This window comes from Lichenostomus cassidix, chromosome 9 (assembly GCF_008360975.1).
Source record: "Lichenostomus cassidix isolate B80296 chromosome 9, HeHo_3.0, whole genome shotgun sequence".
NCBI classification, from domain to species: Eukaryota; Metazoa; Chordata; class Aves; order Passeriformes; family Meliphagidae; genus Lichenostomus; species Lichenostomus cassidix.
Genome location: NC_139490.1, coordinates 24,311,204 through 24,334,737, shown reverse-complemented (window position 1 = coordinate 24,334,737; position 23,534 = coordinate 24,311,204). Strand labels below are relative to the sequence as shown.

General features: G+C 38.6%; 1 protein-coding gene across 4 annotated transcripts in view; it reads left to right on the top strand.

Annotated features, from left to right (window-relative positions):
* The window catches only part of STAG1 (STAG1 cohesin complex component), a 168,337-nt gene that overhangs the window by 55,973 nt on the left and 88,830 nt on the right, over positions 1–23,534 (top strand). For all 4 annotated transcript variants that reach the window (XM_085069985.1, XM_085069986.1, XM_085069982.1 and 1 more), the window contains one exon: positions 11,385–11,481. In XM_085069985.1, coding sequence (XP_084926111.1) covers positions 11,385–11,481 — 97 coding nt within the window. The remainder of the gene's footprint in view (positions 1–11,384; positions 11,482–23,534) is intronic.

The following is a 23,534-nucleotide window of genomic DNA, read 5'->3' as shown; positions in this document are numbered from 1 at the left end:
TGTGCTTTTGTAAGCAATTGCATTTTCTCATTACTATATTGGTCCAACAGACTGTGTATGATAAAGTACAGGACTAAGTGGGCTCTGATTGAGGGCTGTCGTGTATCCTTCTGAAGAACAAGAGACCTGGCAGAAATTCATGTGTTTTAAATTTTCCATTGTTTTGTTCATTACTCCTAAGTTAAAAATATATGTTGGTGGTTCTGGTATTAAGCAGTCCATTAAAGAATATCCTGTAGCAAGTTTTATAGGGGGAAAAAGCATATGAAATTAATGATGAATCCAAGCCTATTTTGTTCACTTGGTTTTTCAAGAATACCTTCTGACACAAGCAGTTTGGAGTCCTTTGCACTGGAACTTGCATTCCTGCTGTCCCCCTCAGGGCAGCAGATGAAGGCTAAACTAGTTGCCTAGACTTCCACTGAGTCTGAGGGAAAATATGGTCACATCCTGAAGGAAAATTTTTCATTGTAAAAGAAGTAAGATAGTGGTAGTTGCCTCTAGAAATGTTTCTTACCCCCTTCTACGTCAGTAGGTCAGTGGTCTTACGGGATGTGTGAGCCAGATGAGTTGCACCTCAAGACCCTCCCCAGACAATTGGTTTTGACAGTGCTATGTAGTTTTAGTAAGCTGCTGTGCTGCAGCTCTTGGTTTTGGTACTGAGAGGAGAAACGATGGGCCCAAAACATTCTCCAGCCTGGGCAGTGCAAGGCCAACAGTTGTTCCTACTCTGAAGGATTGTTTAAGCAAACCTCCTTTGCATTTCAACAGCACAGGACTTAGGCAGTGTCAGTTAGTTTGTTTCGGTGCTGACTAACATGAGAAAATTAAAAATTAGGAAAATTAGGTGCCAAGTCCCATTCTCAATATTACTTTTAATGTAGCTAAAAGCTAACTGTCTTCAACTCCCAGAGGAATCAAGTATTCCAAATGAGTGAAAGTTGTTGAAAATTTTCTGTCTCAAATCTGTGGAAAGTCTGACATGTAATTTTAAAGCAGTAATATGCAGGAAGGAAATGAGAATTTTTGTTCTTCATAGTTTCTGTGTTTACTCTTATTCAGGATTGACCCTTCTTATCTAGTAGGTGAAGACAGAACAAATTTACTCCTAACAAAGCCACAGATTCCTTCTACCTTTTTTTTTCTACATTAGAGCTTCCAACTTTGTTTGGTTTTCAGCACTTTTCAAATTTGGTTTTTGGCAGGAATCGAGACATCTGGAGTCTATTTTCTGGTTTCACTGTGGTACAGAACGTACAATGTGCTTAGTGTAGTGTATTTGACTTTGAGTTATTGATATTTGCAGAAGCCAAATGAAAAGGAATGGGCAATGACTCTGTGTTTGTGTGTGTGTGTGTGTGTGTGTGTGTGTAACTGACTTTGACACATTTTATCTATTTCAAAAGAGATGCTGACACAAGTCTTCTGCAGATTAATGCAAAAAATAAATTGTTTTCATGTTTGTATGAAGAAACCTTTGGAATTCAGATACAAAGGAATTGTTTTGAGAAGTGGAGAAGAATTTGTATATGCATGTGTAGGTGGATGTGTCTGTATATTCATGTATACATACATGTGTCACATATACATAGACACATACATGATTAATCCATGTGCCCAGCCTGCAGGTAGCCAAAAAGTACACACCACAGTCTAAGCTGGGGAGAAATTATATGCAAATAGTAAAGGAATAGGCAAGAGTATTTGAAGGCCTGGGTTGCAAACAGGCATAAATGACTTGAGGAATAATTTCAAGAGTATGCATTGCTTGGACACCTTTGAAAAATTTACTGTTGGTAAAAATATTAAAAAAAACCAAAAACAAACCAAAAAACCTATAGTAGGAAAGAGAATGCATTTAAAATGTGATTTAATATTTTTTAACTTGTACTTCTGGACAATAATCTCATGTGAAACCAAGGTTCTAGAAACCAAACTGATTACTGTTTTTATATTTGTATTTTTCTGTAATAGCTTAGGGATTTTGGTGTAACAATTAAGAATGTTTGACATTTTTGCTTTTCATAGTTTTATTGCAGGTTTCTTTGTGGCCCATTTTAGCAATTTTATCAGTATTGCAATTTTTTAAAACAAGTGCCATATATTTGTATTTTTCTGAACCTATTATTTCTCAATATTTAGTTCTTTCCCTGTAATATGAGCATACATTTTTTTCCTAGTGCTCCTAAGTTTGCTTCCAGCAATGAAAACCCAGGAAAATTAAATTAAAATATTCTGAGATCACATGAAAATCATGTGCTTTCATTTTTTATTTATCTGCCCCAGCTATTTGCTCATAGAATTTGTTTTATTAGTTGGATTTTTCCGGCTTTGTGATGCCAATTTATGGAAGTCTGTAGCTGAATTCAATTTTCACTTCTTTTAAGCTTCACTCTTTTGGTTCTCACAGCAGGATTCATATAATACTTCTTCAGGCTTATTGTTAGTTGCTTCTTTCAGGGAAATAAAACCAGGTTAATATTTTGTATTTCAAGTATACATAACTTCAGGGATGCTCTTGGCATAAAATCTTTGCCTCTGTCACAAGGTGCTATTTGTGTCTTGTTTGAGCTCTGTAAATCTATTTGATGCCCACGTTAAGTTAGTATCAGATTGTTGTCAGTGTTTTTCATTTGCTCTGTAACCTTTTGTACAGTTAGTGCTTCAGAAGTTGTTCTGTCAGCAGCTCTCTGTGTATGAAGTATGACATCGCCTGCTGCTCATGTTTTCTGTGGTATATTTTCAAGCATTACTCCATTAAGGCTGTTCACTTTAGAAGTTCTTTAGACTCTGTGGTTTTTATTTTCATAGGCAAACACGAAACTCTTCTGCTTTTTGTCATTTGTCTCTTCCACATATTTATTTTTTAGTGAAGTCATTTTATGGTGACAGCTGTATACACTACATTTCCCCACTCTGAACTTCCATAGGCAGAATGGTCTCTATCAGCATTACTTGCGTGCTCAGCTGCCCACTGGTGGGAATGAAGGCTTGGTTGAGCCTCTGCTCTTCCAGGTGAGCTGCCCAGGCAGAGACTGACTGGTAGCTAAAATCTTCACAGACATCTCCACATTGGTCTCTGACCCTGCTGTTAAGATCACAGTGAACTAAAGAGCCTGTGATGAGATCAGTTTTTGTTTAGGACGCAGACTGAAAATTTCTCTTGAGTTAGTTAAGACCAATTATCTTTAATGAAGTTTGTACTACTGTTGGTCAAAGCAAGCATAGAAATGTTCTGCTTTCTTGTGTGTAAAGGAGGTGTGTTCCCCCAGAATCTTGGTGTTGATTAGACATAATTCAGAATAAATAATGGCTCCCTTATATGCCAGCAAGCATTTTAAGATAAGTATCCAAAGTGAGCTTTCTAGTTGAAATGGAATTTTTTGTTGTGCCACCTGTTCTTCCTTGTCTTTCCAGAAATCAAGGATGCACAAGGTTCCTCACTGTTCTTCACTGCACATTCTGGCACATGGGGAGTTGTGTCCTCTGAGGTTCCCTCCCTGTCCAAGGAAGGCTGTATTTGTGGCCCTGCTTACCCTGCCTTGAGAAGGCCATCTCTGGCAGCAGCTCAGGCTTATTCCTGATTAGAATGACTGTATAACCATATCTTCCTTAAGCTGGAGGAACTGCATGTATGTTTTTACATAAATACTTGAGATTAAGAACATTAGAGCAGCTCTAACTGGATTACACCAAAAATCCAATAGCCTCTCTCTGACAGTGGCAGTTAAGAAAGAAAATAAGGTGGCAAAAAAGAATTTTGCAGATTCTCCCCACTCCTGTTTTCAGCTCAGGATCAGTGTGGTGTTCTCAGTGGCCTTAATGGCTTTCTCTTCCCTGAGTTTTTCTTCCTCCTGGAAGTCTTTTGGTGGATCATGTCTCTATGTCTGCCTCAGCTATTTCTGAAAGAGATGGTCTTTGAAGATTGATAATATACAGACATACATTAAGCATTATCCATTTTTTTTTTTGTGTTAAAGGCATGCTTTAGTTTAGTTGTCCTTTGTTGTATTTTAACAGTGCTGTATCCTCCAGCGTGAAGGATGGATAATAACTTAGCGTTTCCCCCGATTGTCTCAGAAACTCCTTAGGAATTTGAGTGCGCAGTCTCTAAAGTTTACAGGGCAAATGACTGCATCTATTATTGACGTTTAAACTAGTGTTTTAATTTTGTTAGGCAGATTTCTTCTGCAGCCTAATCTTGCCTTGCTTTTGGTTGTATGCTACTGAATTAAAAGAAAAAAAATCAAAACTAGGTACAAGTTTTCATGGTTGGTACACATTTGGGAACAATTTAGCCACCAAACGAAGCATTAATTAATTAGAAGGGTATCCCTTAATACCAAATGAATTTTTCTGCAGTCATCACTCAAGGCTTCTTTGCCCTTGTGATTTAATAAAATATAAGATGATTTTGCTGTTAATGTGAACACAAGTGTCAGTAGTACAGTGTGTGAAAGCATTTGTACCTAAAACCACTCATTATACTTGAAGGCAGAGAAGTCTTTTGCCCTCTAAAATGCTCATTTTTTTTTAAGTGTCTGGGGTGATCTGTGAACCCTTTACAAATTGTGCTAGCAAAGGAATATGAATCATGTGTTTTAATAAATTGATGGAATAACTGGAATAACTTCATTTTATTTCTGCACTCCTCAAAGTATCTTTTCATTCTGCTGTTCAATGTTTATGAGTAGTTTTGATGCTCTGTATCATCTCAGAACCATTCATGCCCATGATTGGCTCAGCTTAAACAGACACAGCCCCTTGGAAATGGTGTAACATCTCAATTGTGAGAGATGAGCACCTGCAAAAGTTCTATTCCACATTACAAAACCTGTTTGGTGTGGTGAGACCTTTGCATGGTGCGCTCATCTTTCTTCAGCACTCAGGTGAGGAACTGCTGCCCTGAGCAATGTGGATCCTCTGGGCAAGAGTGCTCAGCCTCGGGACTTTCTGTGATTTCAATCCATTTGAAAGAAGAATTTTTGCAGTACCTTTTATGCACATCAGTGTAATTCCAGTTAAACAGTACCATTTTGATATTCTCCTGAGAGAACTAAATATTTTTTCTTTTGGTAGTGTTTTTTTCTCCCATATGGTTCAATGTAGCATGTTATTCTGATTTCCCTGTGTAATGATATTTACTACCCAGTCTACTGCATAGAAATATGTATTTACATAAAATACAGATAACCCAGTATGGAGAATATAGATCCCTTAATTTTATTGGGAAGAAGTACTTCTAGGATTGTATTACTTCCCTCTCTGTGTTTCAGGAAATAAAAAGTTATGTAGGTAGACACTGCATAAAACAAATTTTTCCATCTTTGCTTATGATGAAAAATCAAGAAACAGATACCGTTACCTTAAAGTGAGATTTTCTTTTTTAAAAGAAAAAAATTTTGTCTTATCAGGAAGTGCATGATAGGTGCTAGCCAAGTGTGAACTATTTCATAATTTCAAATTATCCTTACTGAAAAAAGAACAAAATGCAGGTCCTTAAGCTGCAGTTCATTTTTATTATCTTTATATTAGGTTTTCGCTGGGTGTATATTAGACTTACTGCCTGCAGTTTGGAATGCAGCCAGGCATCCTGGAGCAAATGCCCAATCTGAATTGCACCTGTGTTCACACGTTAGTAACTACCTTCTCCTGGGTAGCCATCTGGGTAATTACTTCAGTTTTCCCAAAACTTATCCTTTAAAGGCTTTTATTCTGTTTTTATAAAACCCAACCTGAACAAATTCACTTTAAATTTTTCATGGAGAGTGTTCTAAGTCTTTCACTATTTGCCTTTTTTTCCCTGGGTCCTTATTTTTAGTGTACTCTCTAAATTCTTTCTATTTGAGTTTCTCTTTATACAGTTTATTGAAGTATTTAATTTCACTTTGCATTCCTTTTTTGCTTTAATGAGTTTCAAATTTCATTTAAGTAACTTTGCTTTGGGTTCTTGGCAGAAGTTTTAGGGTGAGCTTTGTTTTTTTTTATTTCTTTCCTGCCTTGATATAAACACGTTGCACACTCATTCTAGAGTAATTTTTCTCTTTCTTATTAACTGCAAATATAGCATGTCCATGATCAGTTGTATGAAAAGGCAAATTATTTAAAAAGTTCTTTGTACTCTATTTGCCTTGGTTTGCAATTGATTCAGATATTTCACTTTAACGTGCGCTTTGTATATGGTGTCATTTGCTTTCACTTTTGTTTGTAGCACAGTTGCCAGATTGTTACTTAATTTAAATTGCGAAATAGCTTTTTCTGAAATCAACTTTCAGCAATATTTAGTGGGACTGTGCTAATTTACACGTGCTGGCAAGGTGTCCTCTGCAGTCAGTCCCTCTGGTTCCTCCAGCACTTAATGCTCCTAAATGTGGTAATTCTCTTGCACTAAAGAACATGAAATGGATTCTTAGCTGCAAAGGCTCCAGGAGGTAATAAGATAACTAGCTTCATTATTTCATTCATTGCATCAGACTTGCTTTTACTGGCAATCCGAGCTGTTCTTTCTTTTCAGTACCATAAAATGCTCCTGTTTATCTTTTAGCACACTTTGAGATGAGAAGGTCAATATTTCTGCAAGGTGATTGATTTGAAGTTGTTTAATCAGACTGTGGATCTATCCTGTGACTTGCTTGACTTTATTTAGGCTTCTTATTTTTGTAGGGTTGCTTACCTGGCATATTCTTCAAATTATGTTGCATTGTAGTTCTTAAAACAGACTCATCAGAGAGTTCATTTCTGTGAGATTCTCTTGAAAAGTGTTGCAGGCTTTGGCAAATCATTGTCCTGACTCTGTATTTGTACCATACATCTTCTGCCATTTGCAGGAAACCTTGATTTTTCACTCAGTTCTCATAAGGTTGGAAGCAATTTCATAATAAAAAAAAATGGTTGAGTCTCATTTTTGTAACATGTACTTGTATGGACTTGTTGACTGACCCAGAGATGTGGTGCATCTGTGTGTGTGCGTATAAATGCATATAAGTGTGTGTGCATATGTGTCTTGATGTGTGCGGACAGCAGAGAGTGGAGGAGGGGCATTGGTGTCACAGGAGTTATCTGGAGTTTATATCTGTGTGACTGAGGTTGTTGCCAGGAGAGCCTTTTCCTTGTGCATGTGCCTTAAATTTGGTGAATCCCAAAAGCATGGATGTGCTGCCCTTGGGCAGGCTGCAGCACATGTCCTGTTGATCCTGTGCCTCCCAGAGTGCTGAACTTACCATGTATTTCATGCACAGCATGTAATTGCATGTTTCTTTACAGTAAATCCTTGCTCCCCACTGTATCTGAAGGTAAGAACATCTGGAAGCAGATGGGTACCACTGCAGCAACTCATGCAATCTATTGCTGCCTTTTTTCCTAAGTGTTTTGTGGAAGTAGGCAGGAAGGCTTGTGGAGATGAATTCTGGGTTGTGGAACCTGCTTGTAGGTTACTGCCTCTTTTCCAAAGGGCCACCTGGTCTTTCCCTGCTGTCACCACATGTGCCTTCAAGGCATTCTTGATCTGTACTTGATGACACGGAGGGGCCAGAGCAAGAACAGGGGGCTTGATGACACGGAGGGGCCAGGGCAAGGTGAACAAATGTGGGTTGTTTCCCTGAGTTTGCTCTTGGATTATGTATGAGAAGCTGTTGAAAATGTGGGAACTGGATGGGGGTGGCCAGCAAGATAAAATCATCTTGGAGGGTTTGCTGTAACCTGGGGCCTGTTGGTTAGAAATCCTTGTTTTTAATAGGAGTTCTTCTCTCTGTGCATGTTTATGCAAAATAATTCAATTTCTGGCAAGGATTGCATGTTGCACCGTTTGCTACCACTGCTGCCTGTGGTTTGATGTCTTTCACGCTTGTATTCAAACCTTTTTCCTGGTATTTGGATCACTGCTGTTTTGTCTTGATTCAGGTGATAGTTGTCTCTATTTTGGGTCTGATGTGTATAATTTTTTTTTTTTTTTAATCTAGTGTTTTCAGTTTTTGTAGCTCTTTTCTGTTACATCAAAAGTCAACAGTTTGATTAAGTTCCAACTGTTGTAGCATATGTAGTCTGGCTTCATTATCTCCTGTTGCCTTAAACTGAAATCTCTAACAAAATCAGGCAGCAAGAGTGCCAACTCATGGGCGGCTGAGTGTGTGGGTCTGTGGGTGTTATTTTGGGGCACTGATTTAGGGGTTGGTGAATGCAGTCTGTGTGGCTCTGTGCTGATGCAGGCCAGGTTAGGTGCCTGTGCTTGACTTGTCCCCCGCAGCCCCTCCGTCAGTGGGGCTCTCTTGGGGTAAACACAAGCATTTTGCAATGGGAGCCATCTCAGCTTTCCACACATACCTGCTCAGAGAGAGGAGTTACACTGACAGCTCACTGAACACCGACTGTGCACGTTTGTGTCACACACAGTGGTGAGTGTGAAGGCACTGAGGAGCTTGTGCATGTCAACTTAGGTAAAATGAACCTTACCCACACATTCAGATTTCCTTACAGCTTTGTCAGTTCTCTGTGAGGTCCAGACGCTCTTTGCCTAATATCCCTTTAAGAATCTTTGCTTGGATTTTTCTGCTTTTCTTACCTACTGCTGCCACTAAAGACTCTGCATTGCCTCCACTCTGGTCCCCAAGTCTGGAGATGAGCCACTTGTCTTTATTTTTCTGTAAGTTGTATGATGGTTCTGAGTTTTTTAAATGCAAGTGCCACACTGGTAGGACAGAGTGGGCCCTTACTGCCCAAGGACACAGCATGTTCTGCACAATTCTTTTTGTATGAAAGACAATAAATAGAAGAAAAGAGAGGAGCTGCACTGATGCTGCAATTTGAGGTAGTGCTGCAAAAATAAATTAAATAATTTTTTAAAAGAAGCAGAAGCAAAATTTAGAGATATTCCTTCACATTGCTTCCCTTGGCCTTTTTTTTTTTTTTTAGTCCAGATGGGTTTACTGGCAGTATTTATACCACTGCATATATGGACATATATACCACTGCCTATGCCCATATATGCAGTGGTATAGCCGAAGGGGCAGTGTGTTGTAGCAACAAACAGGAGTAAGACTGAACATGGGAGGGAATTTCTTGGGCCAGCCTGGCTTCCACAGGGAGTGTTTTATGTGAAACTCAGCTGTGGATAATGAACAGATGCTGGGGAACTAGTTATTGACTCTCAGGAAAAGCAGCTGAGATTTCCTGGGCTCAAAGAAAAGTATAGTAGACTTCAGAAACTGTCAAGAGATGTGTGACAAAAGTGGGCAAGGATAAAGATACAGAATTAGTTCTGGGCAAGCCACACGGCACAGAGTAGGATTATTCTGCCTGAAAAGAAGTGACCAGACGGAAACGTGGAAAATGCAATCAGGGGCTTGGGGTTTGTTTTTTCTTGTTTTGTAAGAATTGGGTCACATCAAATAGTTCTAACAATTGGCAAGTTTAAAATACAATTATTCTTTTCTTTTGTATTGAATAATTAACCCTTGCACATTGCTGCAAGATGATGTAGATATAAAGCTGATTTAGACAGACACATCCATGAGAGAAGAAATATGCTGGTGTCTTAAGGGTTTGGGAGAGTAACTCAGAAATATCACTGTATTCTTGCCCTTTTCTTAAGCTTTTCCCTACATGGATAAGCCGTCTTGTGCAGGTGAACCTGTAGTCTGACCCAGCACAGCTGCTATTTTCTTTAGTGTAAAAAATAGCTATTGTCAATTGCATGTTGTTCTGCTATCTACAGTAATAGGGCTATTCAAACAAATCTTGTAAATTGGTAGTACACCAACAGCCTGGTCATTAGGCTCTGTCAGTGTTTGCGGTAGGAAATACCTTTTACGTTTGGCTACACTTGGTTTATGTGCCCTGGAGAATTTTGCTGATTAATTGAAATGATTGATACTTCCAGGAGCTAGGTCTGAATTAGTGATGAAATAACAGTGAGATAACATTCTAGATAACTGGTTTTGTGCTGCTGCTTCATGTTTCCTCAACTTGTGTGAAGCTCAATTAGAGGCCAAGACTTTCTGAATTCTTCTAAGTAGCAGGTGGACCCCTTTGTAAGATTGCTTCTCCTGTTGGGTGTGTATCTGTGTGTATGTTGGGAGGCACAACCTGTGAAAACTTAGTTTCCTGGCAAATTGGATGTGTAGAGATTCATGGTGATTGTTGGATAACATGATGGTATGATAGATAACATGAGCTAGTCTGTCCCTGGCTCAAGGGTGAGCATAGTGATGTGTGTTAAACATGGAGCGTTTGGCTTGCTTCAGAGCTGTATGTGTCTGGTAATACACACTGTTGCTCTTTGGTTTTCCTCATAGAGGTCCCACTGGTAGTTTTGGGAGTTTGCACTTGGATTAAATGGAAACTTCAGAGGGATTTTTCAAGGTCCCTTCCTAGAGCTACTGATTAAGAAAAAGGCAGATTTTTCTAAGAGATCAAACAGTTTGGATTTTGTCTCTCCTATTGATTCCTTTTCAGAACAGTAGAAGCCAGTTGTGTGGGCGTGGTGGGGTATTTGGATATGTGTGTGGGTTTTTTAAATTTAATTTTTGTAGAAATTCATTGTAGACCTGAACTGTCCAAAATAAACGAATCCAATTGGAAGGTGCGCTCTGATAACATAATCAAGCTTTTCCGGATGAATGCTGCTGCATGTATGGAACAGAAAAGTTTGGTTTTTTCCTCATAAAATAAGTAAAGCATAATATTTGATTACATTAAATATACACAATTCCTTACCTACAGAGATTATGCAGCTGAGGATCTTGGAATATCAGGGATTATAAAAATATTTCCTGTCTACCTATAGTTCCGAGGGTAGTTTAAAACTGTGATTGAGTTTAATATCCTGTGATCCAGGTGGCTTACAAAAACCCTAAGTCCAACGTCCATGTATTATTTTAGTTACTATGTATTCCTCATTGTATTTTGTCTTCCTGAACTATTTACAGTGTTCCTGAGTGACTGATGTACTACTTTGGCCTTTATAAATACTGCCATGTTCACTATGATGTGTAAAATCAGTATTTATCCCAAAGTGTTTCTACTCTTCAGTTTTCTGGCAATATATACTGGTCATTCTGAATGGAGTAACAGTGTTTGGTTTTTTTCAACACAGTTTTAAAACTGAAAAAATACTCTAAGTAGTTTTGAGGAATTCCAGTAATTTCAATTTGAACTTGTGTTTATACTATTATAATACTAGAAAAGAGTGCATATAGTTCTGCTCTCTAACAATATTTGTTCTGTCTCCACCTTGAGAGAAGGTGCATAGATTTCTGAATTTGTACACATGTATAATTATGCAAAATAAATGCTGAATTATAAAATTCTATTCTGAAAAGAATAACTCATTTGTCTTTAATAAAACACTTTTTAAGAGTCTCTGATAAGTATTCTTTTTTTCTTGACAGTCTGTGGTGGACGACTGGATTGAATCATATAAACAAGACAGGGACATAGCACTTCTGGATTTAATCAACTTCTTTATCCAGTGTTCAGGATGTCGAGGTACAGAACATGGGAAACAAGTTGTATAGAATAAATCTGACCTACAAACATGTGTTAGTGCAAATGCTGGTAAAGATGGGGGAGACACTTGGATTGGTACTCCTCATGTGCATGGTTTGTATAGAAATATTGTCTGCATACCACAATAACTTGACTTAAAGCTTGTTTATTAAGGGCTGCCCTTTCTCGCTTTCTTGTCATCATGCTAAAGTGTACAAATCCTCACTGAGACACTCTACTCAGCAGCAGCAGGAGACAAAAGATCTGGTACTCCAGGTAGGCGTATCTTTACTTCCCCTTTCTGCTTCTTCCCAGTTTCTTAATTGCAAAAGTTAGTAGGTGTAGCTATACCTTAACTTTGATATTTTTTCTTTCTTTCTAGGGAAATGATTTTATTTTTAAACTGAAGAGGAAGGAGTCAGGCTTCAGCTGATTTCGATTAGCAAGAAAGATTTCCTGTGGATGAAGCACCGGTCTTATTTGTTCCTCTGTCATACTTTATCATGTCAGCAGCGAGTGCGCTGCCTTTTGTACCCTGTTTAAGCAGTCTCCATTACCAAGCATTCTGCAGTCAGCCTTTCTAGCATTCTCTTGCCACTCTGTGCCTTCTGATGAATTTTTCTTGTCCTTTTGTTGTCTTTTTTTCAGTTAACTTAGCCTTGGAAAGAGACAAAGACAGAGCTCCACTCTCTCTGTAGTGCCCAGAACCAAACCATTTACTGTTTCTTGGTGCTTCCTAGAATTTACTTCAAGTAGAGTTGAAAACTACCCACAATTCAGAAATGCTTTTTCTTAGTTTTGTATCTGATGTGGGAATACGTCTTTAGGCATCAAGTGGTCTGGCCAGAAGTCCCTTTTATTCGTTCTGAAGTATAAGATAAAGTCTCGAGTAGTTAATAGCATCAGAGAAAAGAAATAGGAGCCATCAGCAGCTTCAGCAACCCTTTTTCATAGCTGAAGGAAATAAACTTATTTTGTGGATGACAGGAAAGACTGAAGCTCTGGGAGCATTCTGTAAAAGGGCTGAAGGTTAGGGCTTAGGTTACCAGCCTGTGTCAATGTCTGTACTGTTCACACAGAATCCCTGAAACATTAATTTTTCAGTCATGTTTGGCAGCTTATGTGAAAGTAGTTGTATTCTGTTTGTTTTTTTTTTTAACTCCCTCCTAAAGGTGTATATGGAAAAAAAAAACACCAAAAACCAACCAGACAAGCTTATTTGTAAAAATTTGGGTAGCATTAAACCAAAGGCATCATTGCCCATATGTTAATATTCTTGTTGATGGAAGTTTTTGGTGAAGGTATGTCATAAATATCTTCATTCCCTTGCTGCTCTCTAATTTATTCTCCCTTCTCCTCATTAGAGAAAACAGTACTCTGATAAGATTCATATTTTTCAAGCCCCTTGTTGGTGAGGGATGCAGGGTGAATCCCACTGTCAGCCATATGCTGCTGGAGCAAGTGCTTCCCAGAAAAGCTATTCTGTTACTGGCTGGGAGGCAGCAGTGCTGTGGGTGCCTGATGTCATTGACTTGCTTGGCTTTTCTTTGAGTGGTGACTTTCTGTTTTCAGTGCTCTGCTCTGTACCCCCGGGGATGTCTCTGCTGAGCTTCCTTCAGCGCCTTCTGGTCCCAAACAGCAAGGGTAGGAGAAAGGAAGCAAAAATTACTTATCCCCCAAGTTTATGGTGTGTTTGGGAGATGTATTTCTCTGTTGGAATTCTTGCAGTGGCTACAGTAACAGCTGTAGAACAGGGTTAAAATCCTGGCAAACAGTTCAGCTCTTTCCAGTTTCCAGTAATATACCTGTTTTCTAGAATAAATAAGAGCTTATCAGAAGAGAGTGGATTTTATTGGTAGTTCACTTAGGGTAAAGTGCATACTAAGCTCTCCTTAATGGAAATGAGAAATGTGGGGTTGTTCTGTATTTTGTGAGGAAGACCAAGTTTCTTTTTCATTAGAAGATCATATGCTAGGACATTTTTATTTCCCTTTAGAGACTTTGTTGACATTCTTGCTTATTTTTATTTCAGATAAATCACAACCCCTTGTGAAACTCAACAACTGCTTTATCTTCCTTAATAGTCCTTAATTTTCTTCTTTTCTGTTTGTTCCACTAACATCTCGGATTCCCCAGCCTTCTTTCCCAAAGTTAGATCTCAGTGCTGACTGATTATATATCTAAGTTTGTGATCATTTACTGAAGGGAGGAGGACAACTAACATGGGAGGAAGTTTTTCAGGGAAGTGTGATGCTAGGTTCATAAATCTACCATTTCAACAGTGCTTAGAATTAGTTGATATCTAAATATATGTAAAGTACATTTAACTTGATGTGTCTTCAAAAGTTGAAGCAGGTGAAGAGTATGTGCCCATTTTCTGACTTTAATTACAAATCATTGAGGCACCAAACTGTTCTGTTTAGCAGCGCTATTGACTCTGACAAAAATACCTTTCTGTTTAGAGAAACATTGATTATTATGTATTTATCCCATTCTCTTGGGCAGCACAGATGCTTGGCATCTTCCAGCTTTGCTTAGAGATTCTGCTGAAATGAGAAGTGATCTCTTGTAAACATGAGTAAGCAGGCGCATTATATAAATTGTTAATACTCACAATAGTTAAATCAGGGACTTTCACAGGTGAACATAAAAGATCTGTGCAGTTTAAAATTCAATAAATATACATCAAATATTCACGCATATCTGTCCTTTGTTAACTCTGCTGAGTATCAGTTTAATGTATGTCCAATAGAAGTGTAGGAGATTAGGTTTTAGCATGATTCCAGTAATATTTCTGTGTTTTTAGAGTGCTATTTGGTGTAAATTGAAGTTTCTTGTATTGAACTGTCAAAACATCTCAGTTCAATAAGCAGATTTGCATGGGAGTTGGTCACTTTTCATGTCATCTTTCCTCTAGTTTGCCTGCTCAATCTATCCATATGTTGCCTTTGCTAATTGTGATTACAGAGAAGTGAATTGGATACGTAAAGAATTCTTCTTTTTCTTGTTTGTTTTTTTCCTTCAAGAATACAACAAAGTCCCTGTCTTTCACAGTTTGTCTTCGTAGTCTTTTCCGTCACATTATGTTGAATTTCTGTGACAGAAAAATGGTTAACGAGAACTGATACATTCACCCATTCACTTTTTCTTTCTGACCCTTTTAAAATGGGTTGTTGCTTTTAGAGGGAGGATCTTGTATCATATAGTACCTTAGTAGGTGAAAAGGTAAGTTTTAAAATACTACTTCTTCATGGAAAATGCAAAAATGCTCTTTGCAGTCCTTGAAAATAAAACAGGTATGTTTGTTGGTATTAGGTGTTTATTTTCCATGGGATTCACAGTCTGTAAAGCAGGTGGTGTTATATTTACTGTATTATTTCTAAGTCAGGAGCAGAATTTCAGAGTTTTCATTATTAGGTAACAGAGAACTTTTTTATATTGTCATAATAATAAAGTGATTTTTCACGGGAGTGCCACAGGACTGGGGGTGCAGGTATATCCACTCTGCTGAGATTTCCATCCCCAGTATTGTGCTGTGGTCTGCAGCATTGTGGATTCAGGCACCCTCCTCCTTTGCAGGAGAGTTATAGATCAGTGTTCAGAGTTTTCTGGGGGGGCTTGTGAGCTCTTTTCCATTGCTTTCTTCTTTGTAGAAACATGTTTTTCTCTTTTCCCTTTTTCTCTTCTTCCTTTGAACTTTTACGTAAAGCACAGCATTGAGTGCTCTGCTCCCTGGGCTGGTTGCAAGCAAACTGAAATGTCTAATCAGCAATATGTTCATGCAGGTCCCAGAAGGATTATAACTGTGTCAGTGTGATGCTGCATCTGGGCTAATTAGCTTTGCCTCTCAGACTGAGTAATTAGCTCAGGTATCCTGCTCTGCTGCTATGACAACCAGGCTGTTTCCATTTCTGGAGCTCCCGGGATTTAGAGCTGACTTGGGTATCTGCATGGCTGTCAGCTTGTGCCTTCTGTTATTGATAGAAAACAAACAGAAAGTTCCTCAAGCACTCTGACCTTTCTACTTTTGGAGGCAGAGAGCCATGCTTGTGGAATAAATATTTTTTTTCCTAACTAGAAGCAATTAGTGGTTGGAACAGCCTCTTGAGCTGTGAAGGAAAACCAGCATTGAGTCCATGGGAAAAAAGAAGCTTTCTTTTGCAGGGTAAAAGGGTCTCACGTAGTTGGAGAGGAAACTACTTGACTACTTTTAAGTGTACAGTGAAATTACTCCCTTTCTTCCTCTCTCGTCCATCTCCTTCCCTCTCATTTATTTTCTGCTTGGTAAGCCAGAAACCTGTACATTCCTAAGCAGGTTTTCAGAAGTGGTTTGAGCACTGCTGCCACTTGCTCACCTGCCTCTGTCAGACAGCTGTGAGACACCAGTTGCTGACGGAATCAAACTGGTGGAACTCCCTTCCTGTTACATGCCTGGCAGTTGTTCTAGCCTCCTCTGGACCCTAAGGGGCTCTCAATTTCTTAACTGCAGCTTTCTGAATTGGCACACTGAAGTTGTCCTTGGTAGTTGGTGAAGGAAGTGTGTACATTTTCTTTACCTGATCTTTCTCATTCCTTATTTTGCCCTCAGGATTTTCTCTTTAGGTTCCTGTGTGGAATCAGTCATGATTGCACATGCTCAGCAAATATTCCATTCACCTGTCAGTTTGAATTGCTGGTGCTGCATAAGGCTGGATTTTTCTCAGGTGTGAGTAACCAGAGATCTGTCTATGACTTTCCCAAGGGCTTAAAGCCAGACTCCTTTGTGGAACTTTTCTTGTGAATCAAATGCTTGGGCTTCCATACTCTTCCCATTTCATCCATGAGTGCCTGGTTGTTCCTCACTTATTCCAGATCCTCTGTCAGATTCTGTTTGAATGGTGCAAACTGAGCCAATAATTGCAGGACTTCTGAGTTAGCTTGCTCATCTTGGTTTTTATTAATGGTCTATGAGTTTAATTAAGGGCAAATGAGTAAATTTCTGCTTCGCCAAAGGAAATTGAAGGCTAAAACCACAAAAAAGCAGCACAGAGTGGTCATTATATGGTCTGGTAAAAGCAGTGAATTGGCAACTGCTTGCTTTGCTGTTGGAAAGGATTCCAGAAAGCAAAATAGTTAGGACAGAGTGTTATTTACTCTGATTAATAATATTTTAATAGGGGGTATAACATGGTATTTAGAGAAGTGGTCTAAAAAAATATTTGTGCATGGTTTTGTTTTGTGATGGATTGAATCATCATTCTGTACTGGGAGGGTGTTATGGAGCACAAAGAAGACTTTGGTAAATCTAATTTCCTGCATATGGGCCTTTTGCAAGGAACTGAAAATAGTGAGAAATGTTGCTGACTTTGGCATGTGTTAAAAAGCTCTACCTCTTCAGTCATTCAGTTATTATTAAGAAGTTGGTATCATAAGTATTTTGCATTGTGACCAAATTAGAAAATAATGCAATTCATCGCATTGGATATTGTATTTTTATTACAGGTATAAACTCTGCTTTCTCACAACAAAATCCATTTTTAGGGAATATAGGGGAGAATGTTGCAAAGTTACAATTAATACAAATTTTGAAAAACTGTTACTTACGAGTATAGGATTTAAGTCATAGCAATTTCAAGGATTTCTAAAATATTTTGTCTGCATGGTATATAGAAATAAATGCACCTCAAGAACTATAAAGCAGTTAAAAACATGCTGTTAACATTCACAATTGGGAAGATAAGACTGTAATATGGAAATTACTTCATTTTAATTTCATGTGTGGTGTAGATAAACAAGAGCTGAACTTTGTACTTCTTGTTTCTGAGCCTTGAGGTAATTTTTACCGTGTGTTTATCTTGAAGTGAAAGCTTACAAAATTCAAACTGAAAATAAGATGCAAATGGCTTATGTTGAAGGTAAATCAGATTACCAGGCATACATTAAATGTTTCATCAGTTCTTTAAATGAAGACAGGTAGGATTAAAAAGTTCATGTCAAACACTTACCAATTAATGTGATTACATCAAAATTTGTGAAGAAGTACAAATAGTTAATATGTGTTGACATTCTGGAAATCAAAGCTTTGGTTTTGTTGTGTGTATTGTTTTAAATCCAAAAGGTTTTCAGTATTTCTTCAGTTTGCTGCTGAATGTATTCATACTTGTCATCTCATACACTCTTTCTTCCTTATTATTTCTTTTTCCTCTTCTTTAGCTCTTCAGAGATTCTTTGGCTATGAGGAAAGTAATTACTCTTTTTAAAAAAATTCTTTTAAACTTTTCTCAACTCCTCTAGAGATGAGAAGCATTGAAAAATAAAAAATCATTCCATCTGAAAGTGTAAAAAAGCGTCAAAGTGTTGCAACACATTCTGTAGTCACTTGTGAGCTAATGGCATTTCTTTCCCAAATTATGTACCCTGCTACTTTCAGAAACAAGTGGGAAAAAGCCATAGGAATTTACTTTCAGTGCAGGAGACACGAAGGATGGGCAAACTGTTTGTGTTTTGAAAATCTGAATTAAATACCTGCTGTAGTGAGGTCTGACTGCAGTCCAAGGTTTTCACTCTATGAATTAGTAACAGGAGCAACAGTAATTTAAACCAAACATATTTTTCTTTATTACTTGCTACCTGAATATATTGAACTATGCACTGCATGTACGACAGCAGACCAAAAATGAGCTGGCCTAAAATCAGCCATTAAGTAATTTATGGGTATGAATTAATATAAACTTTCAAATAACTAAAAATAAATTTATTGAATTAATTGACAGAACTCATGGTACCAGAATATTGTAAAGCGAATATATAACGTAAGGAAAGACAAATTAGCTTTGACATTAATTCTACACTGCCAGTTCTGTATAATAAGTTCAAATCTCTGCTGGAAATGAAAGCGTTCCGTGTAAGCGTGGAACAAAATCTATGTTCTGCCCCTGTGCACTACTAAGTAAACACAGATCTTGTAAAATTATTTTTGGCACTGCTCATTTGGAGATGAATTGTGCAAGGAGTTCAAATACTACTTCTTGTTTTCCACTATATTAATTTAATTACATCCATACCCATATTGATCTGGAAAATAGCACTACTTACATGACTACAGAGGTAAAACATGAGGAGTCTCTCAGTTAGATGGTGCTTTAATGTTATAGCTTTTTAAGAGAAGAGCAGTAAGTATCTCTCGGATTCAGAATAGTTGTTGCCTTACTAGCCAGATCTGTGCCATTTTCTCTTTATTTCTGGGGTTTTCTGTGTTTTACACATTTTTTACAGGAGGAACATCCTCCGTACTAAGCAGATGAGAAAAAGCCTTAATGTGATTTATTTTTGACAGTATTATTCTAAGACTTGTGAGCAAATTATGTCAGGATATGAGTTTGCTACCAGTGTGTGAGATACAGTGCTGGATTCATTATAGTTTACATAGATGGGGCTTTCTGTGAAGACAAGAGCTAATTATAAAAGCAACCGAATACCACTAGATCTTAGATATTTTCTGACTGGATTACAAATTGGAAAAGTCCTCATGTCTCTGGCCTTTCCAAAGTTGCAGATTCTGCTGAAGGTTTAGTCAGACTTTTTGCAGACCAAGGGTAGGAGTTAAATTGCAAAAATGACATTTTTCTCAGCAAATGCTGTAACTACGGTTCTCTTGCCTTTGCATTAATGAAACCATAGAATTATTTGATTAAGTGCAGTGCTGATACACTGCAGTAATGACTTCAGAAGAGAAGATGGGGTGGTTAAAAGGGTCTGTGTCCTAATGAAAAAGTTGTATTCTCTGTCACAAAAAAAGTGGTTAAACCAAATACAATACATTCCTAATCTGAAGGCATTCAGTAGTAGCTGGATACAAGGGAAAAAAAGGCTTGGGTTTCAAAGAAGATACATCTTAACTTAGAAGTGGACTCTAAAGCAGATCCAGTCCTGCTCACATTCCACCACTGCCTACTTCTTTCCTTATTTCTATCAGTCTGATCAGATTGCCTCAGTTGTCTTTAACCTGAATCATGACCAGCTGAGCTGTCGCTGTTGAGCCGCTAGCAGAGAAAAGACCTGAGTTCTCAGTGTGGCAAGAAAGAGGAAATTTATTATTTTGATTTCAATATATATAGACTTTTCAGAGGTTGCCCAGATTGGTCAGCCAGAAACCTCCCCCTAGGCCTGATTGGCCAGGCCTGAACTGTCCACATCTCGAGACACTGTTTAAAAAACATCCAAACTTTATCTTTGTTTATAAAACACAACGGAATGTTCTCACGAGAAAGACCTGTGCTAGCCACACTGAGCCTTACAATTGCTCATGTCCTTTTAACTGGAAGTGACAGAATTTTCTGGCACTGCTGGAGTCAGAGCCATTACAGGGCAGAATGGTGTAAATGGCCTTTACTTTGTCTTTTCCTTATTTGCATGGAGCAGGAAGCATGGTGGAATGGTTTTGGATACCTGGAAGCGTAGGAAGGGTTGTTGTACAAAAGTGCTCCTGGACCTTTCAGGAGCAGCCAGGAGCTCCCTGGCCAGCAGCCTCTGTCCCCTTGTTTAAGGACTGATGACCACAGCAAAGCTGAGCCCTGTTCTTGGGCTCCTGTCATCAGCTCAGACATCAGGTATAGAGTTTTGCATTTCTTTCTGGTCACCAGAACTTAAATTTCAGCTTTGAACTATTGGTGTTTGCCCTCGCCAGCTGTGGCATTGGCCCTGTGTAAAGATGAAGTTTAAAGCACCTTGGTCTGATTAGAGCTCTTCCCCTCAGGAGCAGTCACTGGTCTTTATTAGGCACCATCTCTTGTACGAATTTGCTTCTACAAAGTTATGGCATAATTTTTTTGCAAAACCCTTAATGCAGTTTGTCAGATTTACCGCTGTCTCTACTGTTTATTTGTTTATTTCATCATTATTGAAATAAAGCTCTGCATAACTTACAAGTTCTTGTGACTTAGGGAAAAGGACCTAGAAATACTTCTAGCAATTTATGAGAGTGAAAACAAACCGTATGTGTATTTAGTCACATAGATCTAGATGTGGTGGATTTTCAATACGTGGTGACATAAATAATGGCAATTTTCTGTACTGTTGGTTCAAACCTTCTTTGCCCCCCACTTTGATTTTCATCTTATGTTCTTCAAGTCACTTTAGTTAGCCATTCAAAGTGACTTTTTTTTTTCATTGACGAAGAGGAGGCAGATGTGTTTCAAGAAAGCAGCATCTTTTAAGGTTAACAAACCTTCCTATTACTCCTGTGTTCTCAGAGCCTTTGACTTACTGGTGTCATATGCAGAAACAACTTATTCTGATGTTTCACTCTTGAATGTATTTGTTGTCAGCTTCTAATTAAATCTATAGATTAGAGTTTAATTTTTGATTTTTACATTTGGAGTTACTTCTGTCAAACAGATACTTCTTTTTATTTCTTTTTGTTGTGTGTGAGTACACTTGAGCTGTAAAGATTTTTGAAAATTTTCTCTGTCCTGTGTTCTGCTCCACTTGTAGCACTTACAGGAGAAAGTGGCACACGGGAAAGGTTCCAGCCCAGACCCATTAGTAGAAGCATTTGCAAACCATTTTGTCTAATAGCAGTGATGGATGTTCTCACTCTCACATTTTAATATTCGGCCTTTTTTTTTCCTCTGGTTTCCATGGTAGCCTGTAACAGCAGGATTATCCTTCAGTCGTGTGCTGTGTATAAAAATCACTTTATAGAGCTCTGAGCTGGCGACTTCGTTGGGAAGAACAGGCTGCTCTTGGGGAAGGTGAGAAGTCTTCACCCCAGGAAATGCTCCTTTCTGCCTGTGCTGAACAAAGCTTTCAGTTTCTTCTGACTGGAAACAGAAAGAGACATCACACTGTGATGAAAAATGCATTTAACCCGTAGGGAATTGGACACTTTGATCTCATGCAAACACTGTAAGGTGGCAGGGACTGTGAAAATGGGCAGTCCTCCCTGCATTTCTCTCTAGTTCTTGTCAGCCTGTAATGACAGGAACAAAGTATTAGAAGTCACTGAATCTCAGGATGGTTTGGGTGGGAAGGGACCTTAAAGCTCATCTCTCATGCCACCCCTGCCATGGGCAGGGACATCTTCCACTATCCCAGGCTGCTCCAAGCCCCATGCACCCCGGCCTTGGACATTTCCAGGGATCCAGTGGCAGCCACAGCTTCCCTGGGCACCCTGTGCCAGGGCCTCCCCACCCTCCCATGGAAGAATCCCATCTACCCCTGCCCTCTGGCAGTGGGAGCCATTCCCCCTTGTCCTGGCACTGCAGGCCCTTGTCCCAAGTCCCCCTCCAGGTCTCTTGGAACCCTTTTAGGCACTGGAAGGTGCTAGAAGGTCTCCCTAGAGACTTATAAAAGGTTAATTACATATATAAAGTCTCTTTTATAGAGAAAATGCAAGGAGAAGGGCAAACTCAAACGTCTATAACAGTAGAATGAAGGATGGAGAGGTCAACTTGTGCCTTTAAATGCAGCAAAGTATAAGGGAAAATGGATTCTGAAAACTGCAAGAAAGGCATATGTTCTTTGAGGACACCTCTCCACAGAGGAGCTTAGGAAGCAGCGGAAGAGAGGCAGGCAGCCATACATCCCAGTGGTTTTACTTTGCTTCAACAGCCAAAAATAGCAGTTTTCTCTTTTCACCTGGTTAACATGTTGGGGGAGTGCTTTAAGCTGCTGCAGAATGATGGAGCCAGAATATACCACTGAATGGGGCCAGAAATTACAATGTAACTCCATTCTTTAATATTCTCATCAAGCAGGTGGTCCATATTGTAAAACCCCTTGGTGTTTATATTGTGGGCTTCAAGGAATTCATGGGGGAAGGACAAGAAAGCAATTAGTAGATAAGAGTCTATGCTGACAGGAATGAGAATGTAGTTATGCCCAAAAAACCACGTACTGTACAGAAAACTCAGCATTCCGGTAAACTTAAAAATGTGAGTATGTCACAGGAAAGAAACCCTGATATTAAGGCTTCCAGACATCTTAAACTGATAGAAGTCCTAAAAGGAAAATTTGCAAAAAGTGCTGAAAGCTGGGGGAAAGAAATACTCTATTACAAAGTACTCAGAGAATGAAATGCCCTTTACAAATTAAAACACTGGATGTAGGTTCAGTTAAAACAGTTTATTTTACAGTATTGCTCTGTATTTTCCCACTTTAAAGTGTTTTCCACCAAGCTCTAAGACACAACCAGAGGAGTTATGGGGTGGTTAACCTGGTCTGGTGGAAGGTGTTCCTGTCCATGGCAGGCGATTGGAACAAGATGCAGTTTAGGGTCCCTTCTGTCACTCAGTGAGTCAGCTGGCTGCTTTATTCTGTGTCTTCCATTTGTGTATCTACCAAGAATTGTATGATGATGCATGGTGTGTTTACAGACGTTTCTAATTTCCACAAAATCCACCATTTCAACTAATTCTGGTAGTTAAATTTGTAAGGTAGAGGATCCAAAGCAATTTAAGAGGAGTTATAACTAAGGATTGAAGGCATTTTTCTGATTAAACATCCTTTACTTGCAACATTCCTCTGTGTTTTTCTTCTTTCCTTTTTCTTTAGCAGCACTTGATTAATTTTCCCCCTTGAGTCCACTATTTTTGTGTTAATTAAAGTACTCAGACTTTCCATTCCCTCTTGTAATTCATCTGCTGTTTATTACTATTTGTCTTTCAGCACTCTTTTCAGGCCCTGCTGCTTTATTACTTATGCAGAGTTTTGGGCTTCTAGTATTACTAAGTTTGTACAGGTGAATCTTTTTTATGTTTTGCTCTCAAATACTCCTTAGTGAGTCTTCAACACAGACTGTTAAGAAATACGTTGTATGTTTAGCTTTCCTAGTTTTCTGCTCCCTTTTCCACATTCCCATTTATATTTGTCCTGTCAACACTTGCTGTGATCTGTGTGTGTTCCAGCAGTTCATAGTTTCTCAGTTCTGATGTGACAGTTCCCTCTGGCATTGTATTTTTAGAAGCATATCCAGACTTTTACAGATTTTGGCTCTAATATGTGTTCTCTCTTACCCATGCCAAAAGATGTTGAGCAACTATTCATTGTGTTGTTTTAACTTCACTTTTGGTATG